At 39.4% G+C, this 22,245-nt stretch overlaps 1 protein-coding gene and 1 long non-coding RNA gene across 2 annotated transcripts; both read left to right on the forward strand.

Annotated features, from left to right (window-relative positions):
- Window positions 1–6,111: 6,111 nt before the first annotated feature.
- On the forward strand, window positions 6,112–7,500 carry LOC141044788 (chlorophyll a-b binding protein, chloroplastic-like). The gene is made up of 2 exons (XM_073530377.2): window positions 6,112–6,319; window positions 6,701–7,500. Exons 1-2 carry the CDS (start codon window positions 6,168–6,170, stop codon window positions 7,350–7,352), a joined length of 804 nt encoding a protein of 267 aa, XP_073386478.1. The 5' UTR covers window positions 6,112–6,167; the 3' UTR covers window positions 7,353–7,500.
- Window positions 7,501–17,673: 10,173 nt separating this feature from the next.
- LOC149986606 (uncharacterized) lies at window positions 17,674–19,765 on the forward strand. Its single transcript, XR_016500084.1, has 2 exons — window positions 17,674–17,751; window positions 19,316–19,765. It is a non-coding gene; the product is annotated as an uncharacterized LOC149986606 (long non-coding RNA).
- Window positions 19,766–22,245: the final 2,480 nt, after the last annotated feature.

Below are 22,245 nucleotides of genomic sequence, written 5' to 3' on the forward strand. Positions count from 1 at the left end.
CCTCGATCCGACACGATATCATCTGGTAGGCCATGATAACGATATATGTTATCAAGAAAGAGTCTTGCGGTGTCTTCACTTGACGATGTTTTCTTGCAAGGCACGAAATGCGCCATCTTTGTAAATCGATCCACCACAACAAAGATGCTGTCAAATGAATTCGATGGCGGTAGGTCCGTAATGAAGTCCATAGAAACTGAAGACCATGGTCGGTGCGGAATAGGCAATGGCTGGAGAAGTCCATACGGACGATGTCGAGGGATCTTGGATCTTGAACAAACATCACAAGAAAGGACAAATTCCTTCACATCCTTCCACATTTGGGGCCACCAAAAATCTCATGAAATGAGCTTCAAAGTCTTGTTGAATCCAAAATGTCCCGCAGTTGGAAAGTCGTGGCGAGATTGAAGTACTCGGAGTCGAGTTGGTTCTTTCGGGATATACAACCGCTCCTCAAAATACAGAAGATCTCCCTCCACCTTAAACTTGTCATTATCGACACGTTGTTTGATGTCAAGAGCTATAGAATCCTCAATGGTCGCAGTACGTACCTCGCTGAGGAAGCCGTCATCGATAGTTGCAACAGTAGCAAAAATCCTGAATTTTTCTGGTTTCAACAATGTTGTACATTGTTGATCAAACGCTGCTTCTCCAGCCTTTAGCGGAAGATACGATCTCCTCGATAATGCGTCAGATAATCCTTGCTGTTTTCCAGGGCGGTAGGTGATAATAAAGTCAAATCGTGATAGAGACATATTCCATCGAGCTTGACGACGATTCAAAATTCGAGCTGTCATAAAGTACTCCAAATTCTTGTGGTCCGTATAAACAGTCACTGGATGTGCAGCTCCTTCGAGGAAGTGACGCCACTCTTGGAAGGCATCCACTATAGCAAGCAGCTCTTTGTCGTGGATCTCGTAGTTGATCTCAGCAGCAGAGAACTTCCGTGAATAGAACGTAACTGGGTGAAGCTTCTTGTCTATGCCCATCTGTAAAAGCACAGCTCCCAAAGCAAAATCTGAAGCATCGGTCTCTAAATAGAAAGCCTTTGCAAAGTCAGGGTGTACCAAGATTGGAGCCGTAGTAAATGCCGTCTTGAGATCTTGAAATGCTTTTGCTGCTTGTGATCCCCATTCGAGCTTGTCTTTGCTTGTTAGACGCGTGAGTGGTGCAGCAACTTGAGAATAATTCTTGATGAAGATCCGATAGAAGTTAACAAATCCAAGAAAACACTGAACATCTCTAACCGTCTTCGGAACTTCCCAAGATATAATTGCTTCTACCTTTTTTGGATCCATCTTCAAGCCCTCTGTAGTCGCAATGAAGCCCAAAAATTCCATCTCATTCTAGTGAAATTGACACTTCTCCAACTTGGCGTAGAGTCCTCGTTCGCGTAGTTTTTCAAGAACCAAACAAACGTGCTTCTCATGATCTTCTTCATTTTTGGAAAATATCAAAATATCATCCAGATAGATGACAACAAAGTCATCGAGGTACTCCCGAAAGATGTCGTTCATCATATGCTGAAAGACCGCTGGAGCATTGGTAAGACCAAAAGGCATGACATTGTACTCAAAATGGCCATACCTTGTACGAAAGGTTGTCTTCCATTCATCTCCTTCTTTGATTCGCACAAGGTTGTAGGCTCCTCTTAAATCAATCTTTGTAAAAATCCTTGCACGTCCAAGTTGATCTAAGAGGTCGGAGATCAAAGGTAAGGGATAGCGATTTTTCTTGGTCACCTTGTTGAGTCCTCGGTAGTCCACGCACATCCGTAGTGAGCCATCCTTTTTCTTCACGAATAGGATTGGTGCTCCAGCTGGCGACTTTGAATGTCGAATAAAATTCTTGGCTAGATTCTCATCGATGTACTTCCGCAATTCTGCCAACTCCGTCTGCGATAGGTTGTATATTGGACCAAAAGGTGGTTGCGCTCCTTCCTCTAAGTCTATGGCGCAATCATATGGTCGATGTTCCGGCAGTATATCGGCGTTCTTCTTCTGAAACATGTCTTCAAAATCCCTATATTGCTCTGGTATATTCGATGTTGAGATATTCTCGCCGCTAGTTGGAGCTGCATAAATGACAAATGGTGCGCCTTCCTTGGACGATCTTAGGAACGCTCTCGCTCCAATAAACATGGATTTCTTCATGTAGGTTCTACCAATAGGTTTATTATTATTTTTTTCAGGAAATGTTATCCTTCGTAGCCTCCAATCAATGGACGGATTATGATCTTCTAACCAAGAAAGACCAAGGATAACAGGGCTTGATGGGGTTCTAATAATATTAAAAATAACGTGACTACTATGGTCCTTAAACACCACTTCTATAGGTTCTGATTCGTGGGTAACGTTGCCTGACAATAAGGGTCGTCCATCTATCACCTCTACGTGAACAGGTTTGGACTTCTGTACTAAACGGATCTTGTGGCGTTTAGCAAACTCTTCATCTAAAAAACAAGTAGATGCCCCCAAATCCAATAAAGCTAAAGTTTTTTGTTTTTGAGGGCCTAAAAAAAAAGGAATTGTAAAACAATGGGCAGGTTGGACAGAGAAGGAGGAACCTGATTGTTGTCGTGATATTAGATTGTCCAGCCGCACGGTTCCTACTGTGGCTGGGCGTCGTCGTTTTCCGGAATCATCGCACTTCTAGTCTTGACAGGGTGCCAATTTTGCTTCTTTGGGCAATTTCCAACCTTGTGACCTTCTTCTCCACAGTACAAACATAACCCTTCTTCCATACGCCGTTTCTTCTCTGTTGGAGTAAGAGATCGGACACGCGCCGTGTCGATTTGCATGTCTGTTGCCTCCGAATGTGAGTTTAAGCTATTTGCAGACATAGTCACGTCGTAACGAGTCATTTGGTGTCTTAGACGTTGGTCTTGGTGACGCTGGAATAGGCGGTTATCACACTTTACAGCTTGGGTAATAGCTTCGTTGAGCGTTTGAGGATCAGGAAGAGATAACAGCAAGTCCTTCACATCATCCTTCAAGCCCCAATAAAACTGACTCACCAACGCCTCTTCACCCCAATTAATGTCACTTGCCAATTGTCTGAAATCCGAGGCATAGACTGATGCAGAGCGTGTTCCTTGTCGTAGCGATCGGATCTTTGTTGTAGCCCATCGAACTTTATCATGCTCGCCAAATGCTTCTGCAAACGCCTCCAAGAACGTTTCAAAGTTGCTCAGGATTGGCGATCGCTTCTCGAACAAGGGAGTAAACCAAGACAGAGCTTGTGCTGTAAGCAAGGTTCCAACAAGCCCAACACGTGTTTCCTCCGTCGGATAACGTTCGGGCTGTAAAATTGTTATCAACCTGATTTGGTTGACAAAACCTCGAAACTTGGAACGAGTTCCATCAAACTTATCCGGAAGACTAACTCGAGGCTCCTTTCGTTGTAGGACTACTCGATCTTGTTGAAATGGAGGTAGAACTGCTTCTTCTGGCGCAGAAGTTTGAGGCTGATATGCTTTAGATGGCGCTATCCCAGATGCTCCATTGTTATGGAGTTCTACCATGACTCCTTCGATCTCTGTTGTCCTATGTGACAACGAGGCAAGAGCATTTATGATGGCGTCTAGTTTGGATTCCAAACTTTCAGCCATTTTAACGTCTTAACCTTCGGCTAACCTTCAGAAAGAAAAAAAAAGAGTTTTGACAAGAGGACAATATTGGTTCAGAGGAGAGTACTCCGCAACCTCTAAAACGCCTTAAGACTCCAAGATGAGGGGTAATCCACTCTCTCCAAGAAGAATAAGGCTCCAATATTGAGAAAGAAGAGATATCAGTTTAGAGGAGGATAATCCGCAACCTCTAAAACACTAGCACACCTTCAAGAAGAGGGGTAATCCACTCTCTAACAAGAAGGAACTAGCTCTGATACCAGTGAAAATGTAGTCTCGACAAACTGTCACGGACACAAAATACAGACTTGAAATCTAACAAGAAGTTCAAGAAGAAGTGGCAGAACTAGATTAAACAGATGAGTACAAGAACAACACCAGAAAGGTGAGCTAGAACTCCAAGAGATGTGTTGTCGAGACTGAAGAACCCTTCAGCCTCGACTCCTATATATACTACTGAATAGGAAGCTTCTCGAGCAACTTCCTAGAATCTATCAGAATATTTTAGAACCTTCTAAAAATATTCTAGAATCTTCTAATAGAATCTTTAGGGAATATTCTAAGAATCTTCTAGAACCTTCTAAAAGAATCTTTAGAGAATCTTTAGAGAATATTCTAGAAGAATATTCGAAGAATCTTCCAATGTATGTCCATGACAAAGCCTCAGTGTTTTGTAGTTTGATAATTGATTTCAGATAGCCAAAGTATAGTCAATTGTAATATTAACATACCCAATTCATATAACTAGTCTTTCCCCGTATTCAAACCCACCTCTATTAGTTCAATTGCTTTGGTCTACTGAAGCTTGAACGCAACGAGAACAATACATATGCATGCTAAGATTATTACTATCGTTTGTACTTTAGATAATTTCAATCAGTTAATATATCCATTTTCATTATTTATTAAAATCAGAGAATAGACTTTTGATATTATTGCAACATTTGTTTGTAGTGCTTGAAAGGTATGAAATAAACTAGAATTAAGTTGAAAAAATTAATATTCAAAATCATAAATTAAAAACTTTACTCTCAAAATCTTTAATCTCTAAATTTTATGATTTGCATGAAATAGGTACAAGTATCTAGTTATTTTAGTTATTTTTAATACTCCAACTTTTATATCTTTAATTATGTATATATGATTTATTTATACTAAGGAGTGTAAATTTTAACCTTCCTTAAACCTTTCATCTTATATAAAAAAAATTAAAAGTATATTTTAATAGTTACTACTGATAGAAAATAATATAACATTAAAAATAATAAAAACAACATAACACCAAGAATATTATTTGGATAAATTGATTACAATTCTTAATAAAAAAAATAAACTCATTTTCGATTTTAACTTAAAGTATTTATTTACTTTAGTAAATCTATCATTAAAACTTCTATCATGACAAATAAAATACTTATTCCAATACAATCTAGTAGTTAATGATTCAAAACATTTAAAGTTGTACCTTTTGAATCAAAACAGGTGTATTTATGTATATACAAACATATTCTTTTCAAACACTATGTATATAATGATAACCTTATTTTAACATCAAAATTTTATTGAAAAATACTCAGTTAATTCTTGGGTCTTATAATACATAATTATATCCAATTTTTCACAACAAATAATCGTTTTGATTTGGCCATGCTAAAATAAATAAAAAAATAAAACATAAAAAGTAGAATCTATGATATCAAGCATATGTAAGAGAAAATTCGACAAGGCTGAAAAGAACTATAATTAAAGTCATCTAATTACAGTCGTATTTTCAAGTATAATTACATAGTTTTTAAAATTCCATACTTTCACAATCTTCCACACATTCTTTTCAATATTTGTTTGAGAAACTACAATTGATGACTAATAAGGGATCTCAGAAGCATGTAAAACAAATCTCAAAAGGAATTAGAAAATCAGATAGTAAATAACTTGATAGTCTTAATACATCCTTGTACTCAATTGCAAAGAAATAAAAAGAAATAAACAATAACACTGATTTTCAAAAGTCACATTCATAATCCATACACCAATAATCCATATAGTTGCCTAAATCAATGTAACATAATACTCAACACTTGAGTCCCAAAACACAACAAGTAAACGCCCAACAATCCAAACTCCAACCTTAATAAATAAATAAAGAAAGAAAGAAAAGAGAAAAGGTTAGACATGCTTTCACATCCATGTTCAAGCAAGCAAGCAACAGAGTTTGGTAGAAGGCATGAGAACAATGTACCTTTCTCCAGAGGGAGAGGAGAGGGAAGGGAAGGGGAACTCGAGGGGAACAAAGCGAAGCAGAAGAAGAAGAGAGGATCAGGAAACGACATCCCAGTGGAGCCTCACCTTATCCAATTGCGATTGCGCTCCCTCCCTCCCTCTCCCCTCCTCCATTGCAGCCCCCCCCCCGCGCTGGCGTCGCCCACCCACTCGCTCTCTCTATAAGGGACGCAGGCCAGTGCTCTCAATGCACCATCGCGCGCTGTGACTTCACCTCACTCTGTGCCTTCGTCCCCGTCGCCCCCCGCTACCTGTCGCTATGGCTGCCGCTACCGCATGCGCGTCTACTGCCCTGGCCGGCCAGGCCTTGCTTCAGCCCGCCAATGAGCTCGTCCGCAAGGTGGGCACCAGCCAGGCTCGCGTCACCATGCGCAAGACCGTCAGCAAGTCTTCTGGCAGCGACAGCATCTGGTATGTTTGCATTGCCCCCCCTCACTCTCGCGTCTTGTGCTGATTGCCTCATTTCTCCTGTGTTGCGGATTGGTCATGGGTGCATTGGCCGTGCCTCGTTTAGGCTGTAGAAATGACTGTTGCTGGCGGCTGGGTGATCTTGTGAGCTGCGGATTGGGTTCGTGAGGTCCGCTTCGATGGAATGATTCTCTGCTGCTGCGGACGTGTTGGCATTAGTGTAATTGTGAGTAGTGCTGTAGTCGTTCGCGAGGTTGTAGGATGTCAATGTGACCCTCGACGGGGTGCAGTGAATTGACCGATGTTAAAAGAAACACGTTTCTGAGGAAATAGCATAGGCGGATGTTCGGTTATGAGTGACTTACAGTTCGGCTTGTGAATCAGGTATGGCGCTGACAGACCCAAGTTTTTGGGCCCTTTCTCCGGTGAGACCCCCTCGTACCTGAACGGTGAGTTCGCTGGAGACTACGGCTGGGACACCGCCGGACTCTCGTCGGACCCCGAGACCTTCGCCCGCAACAGGGAGTTGGAGGTCATCCACGCCCGCTGGGCCATGCTCGGAGCTCTGGGGTGCCTGACCCCTGAGCTGCTGGCCAAGAGCGGTGTGAAGTTCGGCGAGGCCGTGTGGTTCAAGGCCGGAGCCCAGATCTTCAGCGAGGGAGGTTTGGACTACTTAGGCAACCCTAGCCTTGTGCACGCTCAGAGCATTTTGGCCATCTGGGCCTGCCAGGTGATCCTGATGGGAGCCGTGGAGGGGTACCGTGTTGCCGGAGGACCATTGGGCGATGTGACCGACCCCATCTACCCCGGAGGCTCTTTCGACCCCTTGGGTTTGGCTGACGACCCCGACACCTTCGCTGAGTTGAAGGTGAAGGAAATCAAGAACGGCCGACTTGCGATGTTCTCGATGTTCGGATTCTTCGTGCAGGCAATTGTGACTGGCAAGGGCCCCTTGGAGAACTTGAACGACCACTTGGCAGACCCCGTTGCCAACAACGCATGGGCATACGCCACCAACTTCGTTCCCGGCAACTAGATGTACATAGTTTAGTTTCCCTGGTCACCAATTGGAGGCTTGTAAGGTAGGCAAGTGTCTGAATGTTGGCACTGCCAATCGGAAAGATACATTGTAATTCTAAGGTCATCAATACATCTGCAGTCGCTGCAGTGCGCGTTCGAATGAATTGTTATATGTGAGCATGCGTAGTTCTGGGCAGGGTCGTGCATGCGTGAGACTGAATTGCGCGAATTTGTTCAGTCTCAGCCGGGGTTGCCCATGCCCAGAGAAGATATCATGGTGGGTTAGAACATTGCATGATGAAGTGTGCGTATTCTGACATTAGTGTTGTTACATACACAACTCCCTATTCATGGAGCATGCGTCGTTGAACATAATTGTTCACAAACTTCTGGAGGACTTATTATCCTCGAGAAAGAAAGCTTTGGTGCAAATGATGGAATGGACAACTTGCTGCGAGGTTACTACAAACAGAAACTGAAATACTGACATAACCATGTAAACATCAATTAACAAAATGTAGCGGATGAAAGGAAGTCTTTGGAATCAATTAAAAAAAATGTACTACTCGCTGTTGCACTATCAAACTCTGATCATATGCAAGATAATTTATTATCTCAATTCACCCAGTTTTTATCTGATATTTCCACAGAGCACTGTCAGTGATCTTTTCTTCTCCCCTATTGAAACTCTAGGAAGGGGTGTATATATGTTAATCATACAACATTTCTATACTCAACATCGTTTTACATTTCACACTAAAACATATACAATGCAATATAATGTTGTAAATATAACTCAATAATGTTTTTTAAAATAAATATTTACTATCTTTGAAAGTGTCTGATGATAGCGGTAAAATTCTCACGTCATTACTAAGATAAATGAATGTGCTTTTAGAAATATGAATTTTATCAATACTTTTCTCATAACCAAAACCATTATTTCTGAATAAAGTGAAAGATTGTGTAATGAAAATGATTTTTAATGATTGTATGCAAATGATTATATTGTGCACAAAATTACTTATTGTAATTCCCAGACCAGAAACAACAAATTTTACAACCTTTATGTTACATGAATGTATTTGGAGCAAAACTTGACCTTCTCGGTAATAAGTATAATTGCAACTAACCTTGTTCTCTAAGCGAAACGACTTTGTTACAATTAGAATGAATGTTGTAAACAAAGTAATTGAAGTCAGAAAACATTGGATTAATATGTTTCCAAGTTGACTAAATGAAGATTTTTTTAATTTTCCAAATCTCAAAATATATTTTAACCAATCCTGAAATGTTTTGCTAAAAATTTGAATTTTAATTGATGGTTATTTGTTTAATACACTAGTTTAGAGGTTTAATTTTTATACATTAATTCCGTTGTCTTTTTTTTGCTTGGTTTAAAATAAGTTTTATCCATGATGTTGATAAATATGTACAAACATAAACAATTTCAAGCCTGAAAACAGGTATTAGATATTCACAGTTTTTGCAATTCTACCGGGTTTGAATATTTGTTTTAACTACCTTCTTTGGAGCGACAAAATCGTCAAAGATACTACGGTTGACAATTTGGCACCTCAAATTGTATGTTTGCGACATCAAAATATAGAGTCTTATAAACTTATTATTACAAGATTTTTGAATAGATGCCTAAAATTAGAAGAGCATGGATTTTTTAGTATAGATAGTGGTTGAAAAGTCTATGAGGTGAATGCGAGGAGTTTTTGGTTTAGAACAAATATCACAAGATTGTGCAAAGTCTTGAAGTGTTTTACACATTTAAAGCTACTAAATATCTCTTGAGATTAATTCAGAAGCTTTGTTGTATCTATATTGTTATGTAATTAGAAATTTGTGAAGAGTTTGAAGAATTCATTATTATGCTTTATCTTTTGGAATATGTAAGTATTCATTTAAATAGAGTAGATTATTCTTAAACTCAAATCTAAAAGTATCATCAGATTTGGAAGAAGTATTTATAATATGAGAAATAAGAGAATTTTAAGATATATTTGATTGAACTTTGTCAAAAAAGGTTAAATTAATAGTCTAACTTGATTTCATTGCTTGAAGTTGAAATTGTTCTAGCTTCAAAAGAATAGTTTTTTATTGATCAAAAGTTACATCTCCTTCTTTTAAAGGAAGATAAAAACCTCTAGATAGGGCATTTAACAAAGCTTGTTGCTTTGCTACCTAATAAGTGATATTGAATACATATCTTAACTAATACATGCTTTCACGGGCTTGTCAAGAATTCAAACTCATGTTGATATGAAGTACTTGAAATTCATATGAATTGTACAAATAATTATTTGTCTACAAGAGCCTTTTAAAAAATAGGACAATTCTTCAAAAGAATCCATAATGACAAAAATTTCCTTAGAATGGATTTTGTAGTTGAACTTGATTACTAAAATATTTTTTTAAATAATAAATTATTGAGTGAAATTTATCATCTATTATTAAGGATATGAATGTCAAAAAAATAAAATCTTTAATATACTCTTGTATTCCTTGATAAGACTAGAAAATCACTCAAAGATGGTAATATATTGAACTAGAATGGCTATTGTCAAAGACAATAAGACTTAAAAGTCTTGAAACAAGATTAAAGACTAGATATCAAGGACAAAAACATGATAAAGATAAATAAACAAGTGAGACTTCTCTCAAAGAAAGATAAAAAAAAATAGAAATAACTTGATATGTATATTAAAAAAGAAACTAGAATGGCTATTTCCAAAAGCCAAGAAAACTAGAGACCCTTGAAACTAGACTAGAAGTAAGAAAGGAATTCACAAGAATGAAGAAGGCTTCACTCTTGTCTCTATATATATTATCTTACTAGAGGATACGTGGCGACGTTCTGTAGGACCTCCAATATGAGTTGACTTTGTAGGACACATGCCTTGACTTACAAGGCAAGTTTTTCTACGTGTAGGTCACATAGTTAACTTGGTCTTCAAGCTAACAACATGTGTGGCATATGGCCAACTTTTTGACCACGTTTCTAATCTCCAAAAGTCAATTAAAGACACCTATAAAGTCAAAGCAACATCTATGAAGCTTATAGGAAGCTTTCATACTAAATACTATAGAATTAACTTATTTTTACCTATTTTTATTTATTTATATCTATTTATACATGTAATTACTGGCTTACATGTGTATGTCCGTGATACTAGAAAGGCATTGACAGGAGTGAAGAAGGCTTCACTCTAACCTCTTGTCACGGACACAAAATACAGACTTGAAATCTAACAAAAAGTTCAAAAAGAAGTGGCAGAACTAGATTAAACAGATGAGTACAAGAACAACACCAGAAAGGTGAGCTAGAACTCCAAGAGATGTGTTGTCGAGACTGAAGAACTCTTCAGCCTCGATCCCTATATATACTCCTACTTAGGAAGCTTCTCGAGCTACTTCTATTAACTAGGAAGCTTCTAGAAAGTTCCAAAGGCTTCCTTTCTAGAAACTTCTCTTCTAGAAGGTTCCAGAGACTTCCTTTCTAGAAGCTTCTAGAAACTTCTCTCTAAAAGGTTCCAGAGGCTTCTCTTCTAGAAGGTTCCAAAGGCTTGTTTTCTAGAAGGTTCTAGAAACTTCTCTTTAGAAAGTTCTAAGGAATGTGTCCCTAACAATACCTCCTCCTTTAGCTTCGAGGTCTCTGAGAAGCAATGTTGTTGATCAGTACCAACGCAAGAAAATGAAGATTTGTCGCATAACTTCTGCTATAAACTCCAACTGTTGTTCACGAGGTAAGTGATTCATCGACCCTTGAAGCCAACGGTAGTGACCTTCGACTTTTGACCAAGCATAAACTTCCGTGTCTTCATTGTGAAATTTTCCTGCAAACACGCCTTCTGGCTGACCATCGTAAGCAGGCTCGATCTCAAATACGATCACCAATGATCGGTTACTCGTTATCCTCCGTCGTCGTCGTGGTACATGTAGTTTTTCATCTCGGGGTCGCCTTCGTGAGCTACTCGGTTGCGATACTCTGACTGACATAGTATCTATCTCTTAGCTATCCATATCAAAAGACCAAACTACGATCTATCTTGGAGAAAATAACTACATCAACTACGAATTTTGCTGGTGCTCTCCCCTTTTTTTATATTGTTGGGAGAACAAGCTTCAGAAAGAAGCTATCGTCGAATTGATTTAGGTTTATCAGGATGTCGTTGATGAAACTCCTGTACCTTTTGTGGCGCATTCGCAAGATTTTCAGCTGGCTCCCACGTTCGCTCATTAATGTCATAGCCGCACCAATGAACAAGATATTCTAACTTTTCCCACCTTCGCCGTGAATCCAATATCTTTTCAATCTCGTATTCTCCGTGGTTCTCGATTTCAATACTAGGTAGCGGACATTGCACTCTTTCAGGAAAAGATGACTCTCGATAAGGTTCCAACAGAGAAACATGAAAGACTGGATGTACCTTCATAGAAGCCGGTAACTCCAGCCGGTATGCCATTGGATTAATTTGATTCTAAGTGATAAATGGTCCCAATCTTCGATAGTCCAACTTATCACATGGTCGCTTGGTCTTGATATTTCGTCGAAGAAGCCAGACTTTGTCTCCAACTTTGAAAGTAGGTGCTTGATTCCGAAATCTATCTGCAGATGTCTTATAGGATTCTTGAGCGGATTGTAATTGAAGCTTTAACATAGTTTGAAGCTCTAATAGTTGCTTCGCAAATCCTTCAGCTGCTGGATTGTTATTTATTGACGGACTCAATAAATCAAGCTTCGGATGATACCCATAGTTGGAAAAGAATGGTGTTTGTTGAGTCGACGCATGGAGGGTGTTATTATATGCAAACTCGGCTAGCGGTAGATATGTAGTCCAATCGTCTTGCTGATAGTTGATGTTACATCGTAAGTACTGCTCTAAGACTTGGTTCACCCGTTCCGTTTGGCCGTCAGTTTGAGGATGAAAAGCTGAAGAAAGCTTGATATCCACCTTCAATATCCCAAAGAGAGATCTCTAAAACTTTGACACGAACTGGGTACCTCAATCTGATATGATATCATCTAGTAGTCCATGATATTGATACACATTATCGAGAAAGAGTCTTGCTCTGACTTCACTGGACGATGACTTCTTACAAGTAACAAAGTGTGCCATCTTCGTAAGTCGTTCTACCACGACAAAGATGCTGTCAAATGAGTTTGATGATGGCAAGTCCGTGATGAAGTCCATAGAAATTGAAGACCATGGTCGACGTGGAATTGGCAATGGCTGTAGAAGTCCATAAGGGCGATGTCGAGGATTCTTAGATCTTGAACAGATGTCACAAGAGAGGACAAAATCTTTCACATCCTTCCACATTTGGGGCCACCAAAAATCTTGGGAAATAAGCTCCAAGGTCTTGTTGAATCCAAAATGTCCCGCAGCTAGAAAATCATGGCGAGATTAAAGAACTCGGAGTCGTGCTGGTTCTTTTGGAATGTGCAATCGCTCTTCAAAGTATAAAAGATCTCCCTCCACCTTGAACTTGTCGTCATTGGTACGTTGCTTGATATCAATGGCTACTGAATCTTTAATGGTCATAGCACGTACCTGGTTTAAGAAGTCAGCATCAAATGATACAATAGTAGCACAAAGTTGAAATCTCTCTGGCTTCAATAATGTTGTACATTGTTAATCAAACGCTGCTTCTCCAGCCTTTGGTGCAAGATACGATCTCCTTGATAAAGCATCGGATAGTCTTTGCTGCCTTCCAGGTCGATAAGTGATAACAAAATCGAATCTAGATAGCGACATATTCCACCAAGCTTGACGTCGATTTAAAACTCGAGCCGACATGAAATACTCCAAATTCTTGTAATCCGTATACATGGTTACTGGATGTGCAGCTCCTTCAAGAAAGTGACGCCATTCTTCGAAAGAATCCACTATAGCAAGAAATTCCTTATCGTGGATCTCATAATTGATTTCAGTAGCAAAGGACTTCCGAGAATAGAATGCAACTAGATGGAGCTTCTTGTCTTCACTCATTTGTGAAAGCACAGCTCCCAAAGCAAAATCTGAAGCATCAATTTCTAAATAGAAGGCCTTTGTAAAGCCTGGATGTACCAAAATTGGAGCTGTAGTAAATGTTGTCTTCAAGTCTTGAAACGCCTTCTCCGCCAAAGGTCCCTATTCCAACTTATCCTTGCATGTCAATCGAGTGAGAGGAGCAACAACTTGAGAATAATTCTTGATGAAGATCCGATAGAAGTTAGCAAAACTAAGAAAGCATTGTACGTCTCTAACCATCTTTGAAACCTCCCAAGACATGATTGCTTCTACTTTCTTGGGGTCCATCTTCAAACCTTCTGTAGTCGCAATGAACCCCAAAAACTCCATCTCCGTCTGGTGAAATAAACACTTTTCTAATTTGGCATATAATCCTCGCTTGTGTAGTTTCTCCAAGACCAAACGAACATGCTTCTCATGCTCTTCCTCGTTTTTAGAGAATATTAGAATATCGTCCAAGTAAATGACAACAAAATCATCGAGGTGTTCTCGAAAGATGTCATTCATCATATGTTGGAAAACCGCTGGAGCATTGGTAAGACCAAAAGGCATGACATTATACTCGAAATGACCATACCTTGTACGGAATGCTGTCTTCCACTCATCTCCTTCCTTGATTCGTACGAGATTATAAGCTCCCCTTAGATCAATTTTTGTAAAGATCTTCGCACATCCAAGTTGTTCTAAGAGACTAGAAATCAAGGGTAATGGGTAACGATTTTTCTTTGTTACCTTGTTAAGGCCTCGATAGTCCACACACATCCGTAATGATCCATCTTTCTTCTTCACAAATAAGATGGGTGCTCCAGCTGATGATTTTGAATGACGAATGAAGTTCTTGGCTAGATTCTCGTCGATGTACTTTTGCAACTCTACCAACTCCATTTGTGATAGATTGTAGATTGGGCCAAAAGGTGGTTGTGCTCCTTCTTGCAAGTCTATGGCACAATCATATGGTCGGTGTTCCGGTAGTATGTCAGCATTCTTCTTTTGAAACACGTCTTCAAAATCTTTATATTGCTCCGGTATACTTGCTGTTGAGATCTTCTCCTCGGTAGTTGGAGCCGCATAAATGACAAATGAAGTGCCTTCCTTAGATGATCTTATAAACGCTCTTGCTCCAATGAATAAGGATTTCTTTTTTCGAGGTTTTTTACTAGGTTTTTTCTTGGGTGGTTTTGTGGAAAAAGTCATCTTTTGCAACCTCCAATCTATTGATGGATTATGTTTTTCCAACCAAGAAAGACCAAGAATAATAGGATTTGATGGGATTCTAATAATATTAAAAATAATATGACTACTATGGTCTTTAAACGTTACTTCTATAGATTTTGATTCATGGGTGATGCTACCAGACAATAAAGGTCGCCCATCTATGACCTCAACATGAACAGGTTTTGATTTTTGTACTAAAGGGATCTTATGACGCTTTACAAATTCTTCGTCTAAAAAACAAGCAGATGCTCCTGAGTCTAGTAGTGCTAAGGTTCTCAGTTTTTGAGGGCCGATAAACAGAGGGATTGTAAAACAAAGGGCAGGTTGGGCAGAAAGAAAGGAACCTGATTGTTGTTGGGATATTTCATTGTCTAGCCGCATGGTTCCTACTGTGGCTGGGCATCCTCGTTTTCCTGAACAAATACTCCCCTAGTCTTGACTATGCCTCGATTTTACTTTTTGGGGCAGTTTCCGACTTTGTGGCCTTCTCCACCGCAATACAAGCATAAATTTTCCTCCATACGTCACTTTTTTTCTTCTATAGTAAGAGATATGATGCGTATCGCATCAATTTGCATGTCTTCTACCTCTGAATGTGAATTCACACTGCTTGCCGACATAGTTGGAGCATAGCGAATTGTATGTTGTCTTGAGCGTTGGTCTTGGCGACGTTGGAATAGGCGATTATCGCACTTCACAGCTTGGCTAATGGCTTCATTGAGCGTTCGTGGATCAGGAAGAGTTAACAGCAAATCCTTCACATCATCTCTTAAACCCGAATAGAATTGACTCATCAATGCTTCTTCATCCCAATTGATGTCGCATACTAATTGCTTGAAATCTGAAGTATAGATTGATGTAGAATGCATCCCCTGTCGTAGCGACCGGATCTTTGTTGTAGCCCATCGAACCTTATCGTTTTCACCAAATGCTTCCGCAAATGCTTCCAAAAAGGTTTCGAAGTTGTTTAATATGGATGATCGTTTCTCAAATAAAGGAGCAAACCATGATAGAGCTTGTTTCGTAAGTAAGGTTCCAACAAGCCCAACACGTGACTCCTCCGTTGGATATCGTTCGGGCTGTAAAACTGTTATCAACCTGATTTGATTGACGAATCCTAGTAACTTGGAACGTGTTCCATCGAACTTATCTGGAAGGCTAACTCGAGGCTCCTTATGTTGTAGAACTAGTGGTTCTTGTCGAACCTGAGGTAAAGTTGTTTCTCCAAGTGCAGAAGTTTGAGGCTGGTGTAGTTTAGATTGTGCTATCCCAGATATCCCATCATTATGAAGCCTTGCCACCACTCCTTCAATCTCTGCAGTTCTTTGTGATAACATAGCGAGGGCATTCATAATAGCATCTAACTTAGACTCCAAACTTTCTGTCATACTAATGACTTGACCTCCGGCCATTCTAAAAGAAGGACAAAAATGACTCTACAAGAGGCAATATTGGTTTATAGGAGGGTAATCCACAACCTATAAATTGCCTTAAGAATTTCAAGAAGAGGGGTAATCCACTCTCTCCAAGAAGAATAAGACTCCAATATTGTAACAGAAGAAGTATCAGTTTAAAGGAGGGTAATCCGCAACCTCTAAAAAATGCTAGTATACCTTCAAGTAGAGGGGTAATCCACACTCTACTAAGAAAGAACTAGCTCTGATATCTCAAGTTAGTGTAGTCTCGACAAACTGTCATGGACACAAAATACAGACTTGAAATCTAACAAGAAGTTCAAGAAGAAGTGACAGAACTAGATTAAACAGATGAGTACAAGAACAACACCAGAAAGGTGAGCTAGAACTTCAAGAGATGTATTGTCGAGACTGAAGAACTCTTCAGCCTCGATCCCTATATATACTCCTACTTAGGAAGCTTCTCGAGCTACTTCTATTAACTAGGAAGCTTCTAGAAAGTTCCAGAGGCTTCCTTTCTAGAAACTTCTAGAAACTTCTCTTCTAGAAGGTTCCAGAGACTTCCTTTCTAGAAGCTTCTAGAAACTTCTCTCTAAAAGGTTCCAGAGGCTTGTTTTCTAGAAGGTTCTAGAAACTTCTCTCTATAAAGTTCTAAGGAATATGTCCCTAACACCTCCATATATATTCTTAATTAAGAACTACATGGCAATGTCCTATAGGACCTCCAAAACATGTTGACTTTGTAAGACACGGATATTTCTACTCCCATTTGTAGCAATATGGCATTCACAACAAAATCTAATGCATTTTTTTAAAAAATAAATTAATCTTATTATAATTTTTATATTTTTTTAATTATAAAATTACTTAGATACATGATACTTTTAGAAAATATTTCATGATTTTAAAAATGATTTAAAACAAAATAAACTTATATAATATCCTACATCAAAATAATATTTTAAAAAATAACTTAATTTAATGAGTTTTCTTAATTTTTCGTATTAAAATATAATAATAAAATTTTACAATTTTTTTATAGAATATGTTAAAATTAAATATTTAATGAAAATTTTAAATAAAATAAAATATATCCAATCCATATTTTATTTCTTATACCAAGAAATTAATCAATGATAAATCCTTGTTTAAAAAACATCTATGTTTGAAAATAAATCAATGAGTAAATTTTTTGAGTTGCAAAAAAATTTCTAGAAACAAAAGTATCATGTACATTGAGTGCTGTTGTATGACAACGAGAAGAAAAGAAAAGAAAAAAAAAAAAAAAAAAAAAACTTTGAACCAAGAGTGATGGTTGAAAATTGGGATTGAAAGGCAGAGCCTGAACAAACTTCAGCATCCATGTATGTGAATGTGGGCGTAATGAGGGGGTAGAATATGGATCAGTGCGGGTCCAATGAGGAATGGGTTCTGAGTTCCCAACCTGCCCGCCTCCTGGTTCCTCTACGTTCCCTCCCTCCGTTCCCAGAAATCCGATCGGCGCTTGAGATTGAATCTGAGTGGCAGCTGCGATCCGACGGTGGGATCTGACGGCCCACGATGGCGGATCCAGTCGATTGAATTGGGAGGTTTCTGCGATACAATTCTACGAGGGTGAGCATCCGCGGCCATAGGCACCGAGATGAGCATATATATATATACTTCTTCTTAGCAGGCAAGTCTCAGTGTTACATTGCGGCTTCAGGGCGTCGGCGACTAACTGGGGGGCTTTTCAGCCGTAGCTTTCCTAGGGTTTGTGAAGGTGATCCTGTTCAACTTTTGTAGGCGTGGTTCACTTCTCAGTAGTTAATCATTCACGGGTCTCACACTGATGGTCTCATTTCTGTAATTAAATGTTAGGTTGTCGCCGCATGAATACTTTGCATGTCTTGTTAACAATCTCGAGGGGTTGTTGGTGCGGTTTCTGGTGCCATTCAGGCATTGATGTCTTTCGGTTCTTGAAGAGTCTTGATATGCTGTGATGACGAAATGCAATTTATGTCTGGACTTCCTAGGGCAGCAGAGGCTGCCTGTGCTGAAGCGTTGTATCAGTGTCTGAGCATTGTGTTCGGCAGATGCTTTGCCTTTTTTTTACCGTCACCTGAGTGTGCCGAGGCTCTCATTTTTGAGGTGCTCCTCCAGAGAATGTCTTCGGTGTTAGCATAAGAATGCTAGTAATACGTCGAGATGGATCGTACCAACCTGGAGTTCTCAGTGGGCCCGTAGTCAAATGTTTCTCCTCATACCTTGAGTTGTGCAGGTGTCTGTCATTTTGAGTGAGGGTTTCTAAATGTTTGATGAGTCGGTTCCATGATGACATAACGCAGACGGGCGGACTGAAATGATGCTGTGCTGAGTGTCTGTACTTGACCACTTTTGGTCTCTGAAAAACTTTTAAGTATGACTTTCCCGTAATGTCTGCAAATGATGATTGTAAACTTATTCTACACACTTAAAGCAATACGTGTGGAAATCCAATACACCTCTGACAATGTGATGCTATTTATGTGTTTTCGGTTTTTAATTGCAAAAACCTCGAATTTTGATGAAAGACAACATTTTCCAACACTTGGACTGATGTCCATGATGTCAAACATGCTGCGTTCTTTCTGAATTCGAGTTCTTGTTGCACGACTAATTTCCTTCCTGTCTCTTGTTAGTCGTTCCTTCTTGACATAGACAAGAGGGGCTGATGTGAGAATTGTCGCGTCACAATGGTCTCAATCGGAGACTGGAAATATCTTGAGAATTAGTATGGGTGTTGCAGTACTAAAAATTAGAGGTCTAACTACGTTATAATAGCCCCGACGCAGTTTATCTAGGAAGGTCTCTGATATTTGGTGCTGGCTGAGTGAGACTGTGCTCGTAATGACGTAGTGCCTCGCAAAGGTAGCCGATATTCACTGCCACAGGCGCGATGTGGGTTGGGATGTCTCTTCACCATTATGTCCTGTTCATATTCATTACCGTGTTTCAACTAAATTACAATTTTACGTTTTCATGTCGTAATTAGTAGTATGAATAGTCGATTATCACTAGAACCCCTGTTTGGTGTTTAATTGCACTGGCGTCTGTTATCTGGCGCTGCCTATGCGAGACTCGTGGTCGATATGATACAGTGCCTCTTAAAAGTTGCCGATAATAACGGAGTCAGGCGCGACGTGGGCTGGGTTGTCCCTTCGCCATTACTAATGTTCTGTCTACATCAAGTATGCTATTTACGCAGTTACAGGAAGGTGTTCGCTCATGTCTTGGATACTTGGATAGAGTTGGGTATTTCTACTTCAATGTACCTCTTACTAATGTGAACGCCAGTGAAATGTCAGGTGATTGATGTTCCAAAAGTTTCTTTGGGATGAGTCGTGTTTCTCTTGGTTTGCACACTCATATGGGTGGAGGTTGTCTTCCAAGGCTTCCTCCTGCCAACGCTTAGCCGGTACTTGCCTGTATGGGGCTCCATCATTTAAAATGCCATAGCCTTTGCTCTAGCACATTAGTCGTCAGCGAATGCTTCCTCTTACGTTTCTGGGAATTGTGATGGGCATAATCTTTATCAGGTCACGAAACTTGCTGGCCTCAATGCCCTTGCATGGTCGGTATAACGGTTTTGTATTCCTACATCTTGTAAGTTGAGCTAGGTATGGCGTTCTAAATTAAGAGAGCTTACTCAAGTTAAATGATTTGATAGTTGTGTTTTCCTTCATTTTTTCTCAATGTGCATATGTGAGAGTCATATCTTCAACTCTCCTCGTTTAACTTGTTTCATTAATACTGTATTAATGCATAAAATGTTGTCATGAAATGTCGTTACAATACATTTTCTCCGTCCATTGAAAATAAGACTAGTTGAAATAAAGTAATTGTTATATCTCAGTGCAACACTTATCCCGACTTCTACCTAAAAAACAAATATTGTTATAGCAAAGTATAAGGAGATCGACCAACGTTGGAGTTTGAACCAAGTTGCAAAAAGCTTAACTGTTAGAAACATACAATTTGGAATGCTAAATTGTTAACAGAGTATCTCTGACGATTATGTCGCTCCAAGAAAGGTAGTTAAAACAAATATTCAAACCCAGTAGAATTGCAAAAATTGTGAATATCTAGGATAGCACAATCTAAACTACACCAGCCTCAAACTTCTGCACTTGGAGAAACAACTTTACCTCAGGTTCGACAAGAACCACTAGTTCTACAACATAAGGAGCCTCGAGTTAGCCTTCCAGATAAGTTCGATGGAACACGTTCCAAGTTACTAGGATTCGTCAATCAAATCAAGTTGATAACAGTTTTACAGCCTGAACGATATTCAACGGAGGAGTCACGTGTTGGGCTTGTTGGAACCTTACTTACGAAACAAGCTCTATCATGGTTTGCTCCTTTATTTGAGAAACAATCATCCATATTAAACAACTTCGAAACCTTTTTGGAAGCATTTGCGGAAGCATTTGGTGAAAACGATAAGGTTCGATGGGCTACAACAAAGATCCGGTCGCTACGACAGGGGATGCATTCTACATCAATCTATACTTCAGATTTCAAGCAATTAGTATGCGACATCAATTGGGATGAAGAAGCATTGATGAGTCAATTCTATTCGGGTTTAAGAGATGATGTGAAGGATTTGCTGTTAACTCTTCCTGATCCACGAACGCTCAATGAAGCCATTAGCCAAGCTGTGAAGTGCGATAATCGCCTATTCCAACGTCGCCAAGACCAACGCTCAAGACAACATACAATTCGCTATGCTCCAACTATGTCGGCAAGCAGTGTGAATTCACATTCAGAGGTAGAAGACATGCAAATTGATGCGATACGCATCATATCTCTTACTATAGAAGAAAAAAAGTGACGTATGGAGGAAAATTTATGCTTGTATTGCGGTGGAGAAGGCCACAAAGTCGGAAACTGCCCCAAAAAGTAAAATCGAGGCATAGTCAAGACTAGGGGAGTATTTGTTCAGGAAAACGAGGATGCCCAGCCACAGTAGGAACCATGCGGCTAGACAATGAAATATCCCAACAACAATCAGGTTCCTTTCTTTCTGCCCAACCTGCCCTTTGTTTTACAATCCCTCTGTTTATCGGCCCTCAAAAACTGAGAACCTTAGCACTACTAGACTCAGGAGCATCTGCTTGTTTTTTAGACGAAGAATTTGTAAAGCGTCATAAGATCCCTTTAGTACAAAAATCAAAACCTGTTCATGTTGAGGTCATAGATGGGCGACCTTTATTGTCTGGTAGCATCACCCATGAATCAAAATCTATAGAAGTAACGTTTAAAGACCATAGTAGTCATATTATTTTTAATATTATTAGAATCCCATCAAATCCTATTATTCTTGGTCTTTCTTGGTTGGAAAAACATAATCCATCAATAGATTGGAGGTTGCAAAAGATGACTTTTTCCACAAAACCACCCAAGAAAAAACCTAGTAAAAAACCTCGAAAAAAGAAATCCTTATTCATTGGAGCAAGAGCGTTTATAAGATCATCTAAGGAAGGCACTTCATTTGTCATTTATGCGGCTCCAACTACCGAGGAGAAGATCTCAACAGCAAGTATACCGGAGCAATATAAAGATTTTGAAGACGTGTTTCAAAAGAAGAATGCTGACATACTACCGGAACACCGACCATATGATTGTGCCATAGACTTGCAAGAAGGAGCACAACCACCTTTTGGCCCAATCTACAATCTATCACAAATGGAGTTGGTAGAGTTGCAAAAGTACATCGACGAGAATCTAGCCAAGAACTTCATTCGTCATTCAAAATCATCAGCTGGAGCACCCATCTTATTTGTGAAGAAGAAAGATGGATCATTACGGATGTGTGTGGACTATCGAGGCCTTAACAAGGTAACAAAGAAAAATCGTTACCCATTACCCTTGATTTCTAGTCTCTTAGAACAACTTGGATGTGCGAAGATCTTTACAAAAATTGATCTAAGGGGAGCTTATAATCTCGTACGAATCAAGGAAGGAGATGAGTGGAAGACAGCATTCCGTACAAGGTATGGTCATTTCGAGTATAATGTCATGCCTTTTGGTCTTACCAATGCTCCAGCGGTTTTCCAACATATGATGAATGACATCTTTCGAGAACACCTCGATGATTTTGTTGTCATTTACTTGGACGATATTCTAATATTCTCTAAAAACGAGGAAGAGCATGAGAAGCATGTTCGTTTGGTCTTGGAGAAACTACACAAGCGAGGATTATATGCCAAATTAGAAAAGTGTTTATTTCACCAGA

The sequence above is a fragment of the Physcomitrium patens genome, chromosome 22, assembly GCF_059467195.1.
Source record: "Physcomitrium patens ecotype Gransden chromosome 22, ASM5946719v1, whole genome shotgun sequence".
NCBI lineage: Eukaryota > Viridiplantae > Streptophyta > Bryopsida > Funariales > Funariaceae > Physcomitrium > Physcomitrium patens.

Coding starts and splice junctions, on each gene's coding strand:
- LOC141044788 (XM_073530377.2), top strand. CDS start 6,168: ATGGCTGCCGCTACCGCATGCGCGTCTACTGCCCTGGCCGGCCAGGCC. Junction 6,320..6,700: donor TCTGGCAGCGACAGCATCTG/GTATGTTTGCAT, acceptor CTTGTGAATCAG/GTATGGCGCTGACAGACCCA.